General features: G+C 38.4%; 1 protein-coding gene across 1 annotated transcript; it reads right to left on the bottom strand.

The window, feature by feature from the left end:
* Nucleotides 1–101: 101 nt before the first annotated feature.
* On the bottom strand, nt 102–4719 carry NHO1 (Actin-like ATPase superfamily protein). Its single transcript, XM_006852791.4, has 5 exons — nt 4423–4719; nt 4076–4297; nt 1826–2016; nt 632–1392; nt 102–470 (listed from the first exon to the last, which is right to left on the bottom strand). The coding sequence occupies exons 1-5, from the start codon at nt 4563–4565 to the stop codon at nt 228–230; spliced, it is 1560 nt and encodes a 519-aa protein (XP_006852853.2). The 5' UTR covers nt 4566–4719; the 3' UTR covers nt 102–227.
* Nucleotides 4720–7245: the final 2526 nt, after the last annotated feature.

Genomic DNA, 7245 nt, shown 5'->3' with positions numbered 1-7245 from the left:
AAAATCTTTACAGACGCAATAACTTGGTATTTAGAAATGTCATCAGCCAATGCCATTTGGAGAGAGAGAGAGAGAGAGAGAGAGAGAGAGAGCCATGTCTCTTTCAATGGAGAGCATAATCTCGATCAATTGACCATCAATGTTCTTTATCTGCCATATACTGGTAAGTGAAGGAAAGAAAAAAGCAGAGCACTTAGATAAGAGAAGCAAAAGAAAGCAACTTTTCATCAAGCAAGATCTGCAAGGTCGAAGCTCTTCTCAACTGCCTTGTGCCAAGACTTGAAGCGCCTGTCTCTCTCCTCTTCACAGACTCTCGGGTTGAAGACGGTGTCATTAGATGCCTTGTTGCCAGAGGTAAAGATGTCATCCTCCGTCCAAACACCAGTTGCAAGCCCAGCTGCATAGGCTGCACCCAGAGCTGTGGTCTCAATGTCTGCTGGTCTTAGCACCGGACTTCCCAACAGGTCCGCCTGCACATGCACATGCCATGCAGTTACAATGTCAATCATCTACTCTCTCTCTCACACACACACAATAACTACTTTTAAGAGCTCCCTCCTCTCCTCCCTCCATCCCACCAAATTTGAAGTACTAATCACACACACAGACAGAGTCATTGAGAGCCACAAACCTGGAGCTGCATGAGCAAATTGTTTACTGTAGCCCCCCCATCCACCCTCAGCACGAACCCCTCCCCCTCCCCTGCATCTGCCCTCATTGCCTCCACCACATCCCTCACCTGAAAGCACATACTCTCCAACACCGCCCTTGCAATGTGAGCCTTGCTAGTGGCCCTTGTCATCCCCACCAAAACCCCCCTTGCATCATCCCTCCACCACGGAGCAAGCAAACCCCCAAAGGCCGGAACAAAATAAACCCCTCCCGCACCCTCCTCCCCTGCCAGCTCTGCCAATCCCTCAATCTCCGATGCCGTCTTAATCAGCCCTAACCCATCTCTCAACCATTGAACAGCTGCCCCTGCAATGGCAATTGACCCCTCGAGTGCATAACTTGAGGGCTTGTTTGGCCCTAATTTGTAGGCTATGGTGCTCAATAAACCATGTTTTGAGTGCTTGGGTGAGAGACCAGTGTTTATGAGTATAAAGGCACCTGTCCCGTAAGTGCTTTTTGCCTCACCAGGCTTGCATGCTTGGCCAAGGGTCGCAGCATGCTGGTCACCAAGGCACCCAGCAATGGGGGTGCCCACCAGCGGCCAGCCCTTGGCAATGCGGCCGATGAGTTCGGCATTGCTGATGATTCTGGGGAGGAGAGAGGGGGGGATTTTTAGGGTCTCGAGGGTGGGGGCATGCCAGGTAAGGGTAGCGAGGTCCATGAGCATTGTGCGGCTCGCGTTTGAGCAGTCAGTGACATGGACACCCTTGTGCACTCCACCTGCATGAAAGGATTTGAAAAATAGTTGAAACATCAGTTTTCATGGCTGTTTTGGTAAAAAAACCATGGAATAATTTGCGGAAGTTGAAAATAACGGTAATCATACATGGCTGTCATAGTAAATATCACCAATCACAGGTAAAATTTCAAAAGAACGGGCATTATACATGTTATAGAGGGCCATTTATAAGCGAATGGGCCTTTAATGGCTGTTATAGTAAATATCTAATAACCGAGCAACTGTTGTGCCCGTTATAACGGCCACTTATGACGAGCCGTAAGGACCTTTCTCCATTATAACATTTCTATGGCTATGACCGAATACATGTCAGCAAATATCAACAGGCAAAATTGGAAAATAAGCACAAACAGCCGTTTATTCAGAATGGACCTTCGCCACTATAACAGGTGATGTTGGTTTTCAAAATCTTACCTGTGAGGTTCCAAATGAGCCAAGTATCAACGGTGCCAAAGAGGGCATCACCAGATTGGGCTGCAGCCTTGACAGCATCGACGTTTTCTAGGAGCCAAATGAGCTTTAGGGCTGAGAAGTAGGTGCTAACCGGTAGCCCAGTTGTTTCCGTGAAGTGGGTTCGGCCGCCTGGGAGTGATTCCTCTAGTCTCCTGCAATGACATGGGTAGTTTCTTCGAGTAAATTTGAGAAACGCAAGTTCTCTATGGTTAGGTGTATCTTGGTCACTCCTTTGAACTTTTTGATAGCAAAACCTGACTAAGGTTTATCTTACAGTCTCTCTATTGTTTTGTGCATCTTAGAACTTTGTATCACCCCTTTATGTTTTTTGGTACCAGAACCTGGTTTTAGATTCTCCTAAAGCGCAAGTTGATTTTAGGTTTTAAGCTGTCCTTGAATTTGTTTTGCTTTGAGCTTTTTGAAAGTGGTGGATTTCGTTGCTCTATTAAATTTGAGCTCATTTCATATCCCCACTGAATTACAGAAAAGTTTTGCTTTGGGCTCTTTGAAAGTGGTGGATTTCATCATTTCCCTATTGAGTTTGAGCTGGTCTCATATCTCTATTCAATTTAAGCTGATTTCAATTTTAAAAGTTTGAATGGATTTTGGTTGCAAAACACGTATAACTCTTTATGAAGCAGAATTGTAGACTGGAATTCATGTAGCCGAATCAAAAAATTACGAAAAAACTCTGACCATGATGAATGAGTATAACGATTAACCAATATGGGAACACACAACTCACTTTCCATTCCTTGAAAATGGGAAAGTACAATTTAATCTTAGTTGTCATCAACATCCAAAAGAACATGACAGTACCCAACTGGTGGCTCCCACTCTCTCCACTAGCGTCCATTGCAGCCATATACTATAACGACCATAGATTCCCATGGTCCAGCAGATCATTACTATGATTTTCCTTTGGGCGGGTATTACAGGGGAAACCGTGATGTTTTCGTGCCAAATAAAAGTCTGAAAAGATCCGATCACTTGTCTTCTAGTTCTTTTAACTGAAAAAATGAAATTTACAAATAAATGATTTCTTTTAAAAAACCGCATATTTTCTATGTTATATAAATGAGTTACCCTTTGTCACTTTTTTTATTTACGGAAAATGGTAACAAAATAAGAAAAGAAAATGTATGTTTATATAGCACGGATGCTTTAAACAATCAATATAGAATGCACCCCATAAATTTCACTAGAAGAAGAAGTTGTTTCCATGCTCAAATATCCTCAAATTGATATATCCTAGACATGAGAAAAAAAAATAGATTTCAAGTTTTGAAAATAGTGCACCTTATAAGGCATTTTTGAACATCAATTTTCAATATTTTCAAGACTTCATAGATAGGCTGGATCTACACTATTTTTTAACTTTATATTTTATAATTAAAGATAAAAATACATTTTAAAGCTATAACAAATATTTTTATTATTGAAACTACATTTATCAATAGTATTTGAAGGTGAGCTGTACTTTGATGGTTTAGTGCCTGTGCTCTATACAAAATGCGCCCATAAGTAAAACCTCACCCCATGACTCATGGCAATTCAAGTATTGAAAAACTTAAAACATTAGGGTTGTCGTAAAAAAATAAAAAAAAAGGAAAAAAAATAAAAAATAAAAAGTAAAAATAAAATAATATATATATGTATATATATATATATATATATATATATATATATATATATATATATAGATTCGAAGCTATGCAAGTAACGTATATTGTAAAAAATTATCTAAACCCCCGTGCATCTCTGGAAAATAATTTTAGGTCAGTAATTTTAGCGTTTTTGGTGTGTCAGAGAAGTTACTCCTGAAATTTCGTACTTCAATAAGGTGACAGAGGGACTAAACACAGAAACCATAAGAAATTCATTTCAATACAGCAAGGATTTCGGTGGTATTGAGTAAGAGAGTGTCCCATTTTCAATCATAGAGAGAGAGTCCCATTTTCAATCCTAGAGAGAGAGAGAGAGAGAGAGAGAGAGAGAGAGAGTTTTTCTCTTTTCCGCTAGATCTGGATGAGAGACAAATGCCAAATGTTTAGACTTTAGAGAGAGAAGGCGATCCTCTATCCTGTAAGCAATTAAGCATAAACAATGGATCTTATTGGGTTTTAGAGAGAGAGAGAGAGAGATAGAGAGAGAGAGAGAGAGAGAGAGAGAGAGAGAGAGAGAGAGAGAGAGAGAGAGAGAGAGATTGACCTGCAGATGGAGCTGGTCCTAACGTCCATCCAAACAATGGCGTTGTAGAGAGGGTCGCCTGTTGATTTGCTCCAAACCAGAGTCGTCTCCCTCTGATTCGTTATACCAATCGCCTTAAGTCCACTCTCCACATTGTGGCCTGCAACCGTCGCTTTATCTAACGCCTTCTCCATACAATCTCTGACGCTCTCCAATATCTCCATCGGATCATGCTCCACCCACCTGTTCTTCTCCCCCATTTAGAGAGAGAAAGTCACAAAAACAGACCCATTTTCTAGAGAGAGAGTCACAAAAAACAGACCCATTTTCTAGAGAGAGAAAGAGATGCAGAGATTTGTACTACTTACCCTGACTCAGGATAGAATTGAGTGAATTCCACTTGGTGCGAGGCCACTGGATTGGCGTTGCCATCATAGATAATGAACCTGCTACTCGTAGTCCCCTGATCTATGGCTCCCACATACACCTCTTCTTCTCTCTCCTTCGCCATCTCTTTCTCTCTCTTCTTTTCCTCTGCTCTCTGATTCCAAACCACTCTCGCTCTCTTTTCCAATCCAGAAACCCTCTTTCTCTCTCTCTCGTTTTCAAAGAGCGCAGCAGCTATTCATACAAAAAACAAGACATTAAATATAGGAAATGGTCTCAGTCTATGACTTTCAACTACTGAGTATCATATGCCCTTTTTCAAATCTTTCTATTTTTCATTTTACTATTATTATCTAAATCTGAAATATCGGGATTAGATGTCCCCAATGCGTGTTTATCCAAGCCCTCCACCGTCCGTTGTCTTTGACCTTTTTTAAATTTTAAAAATGGTTTAGTATTATCTAGAAATAAATTTTGCTTCATAGACATGATCCTCATGCGGCCAAGCCCGCATAGGTAGAAATGCGCGCCTCTTAATAAATATATTTTTGAGATGGATTTTAAGATTTAACATGTAACCTCTAACATGGAGATGATGAACATAAAAAAATAAATAAAATTTAAAAATTAAAAATAATAATTCTAGTGAGAAAACATTTGAACAGTTAGTTTCCATTTTTTTAGATGGAGCACGTACTTGCATCCATCTTCAAGATGGATGCTTTACACTTTCTAGACCGCATATGTAGAAATGCGGTCCAGTCCGTATGAAACAATTTTTCTATGTTAGGATGTTAATATTATAGATTGTATTCAACAAATTTTGGATTTATACACTTTTGTTTTGTAATACAATATTTGTTAGTAACAATATTTTTACTCATTAGGAGGGATATGACATCACTCACATAGGTGTGATATCACTTACATGGAACATTAAATACGATTAGTGTGCTCCATAGGTTATGTCATATCCGGATGATATCACACCCTCAGAATGACAAAAAATGCTACACGTACAAAACAAAGATACATAAGTGTTCAAAATTTTTTGAGTATAATGATAAAATGATCTATAGTGTATAATGTGAGCACCCTAACATAAACCATAGTTTTTATGCATTGTTTTAAAACTTGGGTGATTTTTTCTCTAGATTGCCAACTCGGATATGAATTTTTTATCAGATCGCCAATTTGGACGAGAATTAGTGGTTCTAGGATAGTATGTGTACAGGAAAATGGTTTGATAGGACTGCAGTTCTATCAAAATAAGCAAAACCTCACCTTATAACTCATCAAAAAATGCTATTCAAGCAATGAAAAACTTTTAAATCGATAATCTCGACTCAAACATTACGGTTGAAAAAAAGAAAGAAAAATGATTTCAAGCTATAAAAATAATGTATATTGTAATAAATATTTGGACCGTAGGTTTCGTCCTAAAAATAAGTGTTCATAGATCCACAAGATCTGTATCATTTTTTGAGTTTCAAATTTTATTGTTGGTGCTGGAAATTTGTTTTTAGCCATCATGAAGATTTTCGTTGTCGAAAGTGCTTTCCGGACCTCGATTTGAGGTGAGGCTTTATTTTATTTTCATAAAGCATAGCCCTTATAAAAACTTGATCATTTTATGCATACACTAATTATTTTCTTAAAATTTATTTTATATTTTTTAGGTCTCTCCTAGATCCCCACCCCGTAAACATTTATTGGATTTTTATTTGATTTATTTTTTAAAATTTTTAGATCACAGATTCGGACCGATCCAGACTCAACTGAGATCACTTATCCAGACTCGATTGAGATCATTGATCCAACAATTCAACACGGATATATGGTGAATGATCCATTCTACCAATCCACGTCTAAAACACTGTTTATGTATTGGCTTAATAAATGGAAAATTGTTTCAATTGGACCGCATTTCTATATATACAGTCCAAAATGTGTAAAGCATCTGTCTTAAAGATGGATGCAAGTAGGCGTTCCATCTAAAAAAAATGAAAACTAACAGTCCAAATATTTCTTACTAGAATTATTACATATCCTTAAAAATTAAATCTTAAAATCTATCTAAAAAACTAGGTTTATTAAGCGGCCCACATATCTGCATATGTGGGCTTGGCTTATAGAAACCGGGTCCTTAATAAATTGCAATTAATTAATATTTCGTTGAAATCGATATATTTGGAATGCTCCTGAATGTCCGCCCACCTTGCTCCAAAGATCTTGGTTAGCTACACGAACCACCACCTAGCCTCTCCACGTGGCGAAATCGGATTGGTTGCATTGCGTCATTTCTCTTGACGGAGCACTCCAGTCAATCAGTCCCAAAAGTCTTCTTATAGGAGTCCTGCTAACTAACTGATCTCTTTAGCATGGATGTAAAAATTTCGGCAAAGTTTCGATGGAGAAAGATATTTCGGATGATGCATGTGTTTTATCAAAGGCGGTGAAAAATTGATGAGTTTGAACTGGTGTTTTAAAATCCATACAGTAGACAGATAGTTGTTATATTGCTGAGTCGGCGATCTGAATTGGGTTTGGATCGGTCTGCATCCGCTGTCGAAATGGTATTTTAAAATAAATAAAATAAAATAAAAACAAAAGTAAGAGTTTATGGGGTGGGATTTAAAACAACTTAAAAAAATATTATACAAACACATAAAAAAAAAAACAATTATAAGAGGGTGAGTTTTAGAGGAAACGGGGCAGAGACCTATACCATGTTCGAATTGGTTTGGCCCCGATTGATACCCATCTAGATCGGTGATTTAGATTGAAAATTGTTGGATATTAAA

The sequence above is a fragment of the Amborella trichopoda genome, chromosome 13 (genome assembly GCF_054954075.1).
Source record: "Amborella trichopoda isolate Santa Cruz 75 chromosome 13, AtrichopodaSantaCruz75HAP2 v2.0, whole genome shotgun sequence".
Lineage (NCBI taxonomy): Eukaryota > Viridiplantae > Streptophyta > Magnoliopsida > Amborellales > Amborellaceae > Amborella > Amborella trichopoda.
Note: the sequence above shows the minus strand (reverse complement) of the source record. Positions and strands in the feature narration are given on the sequence as shown.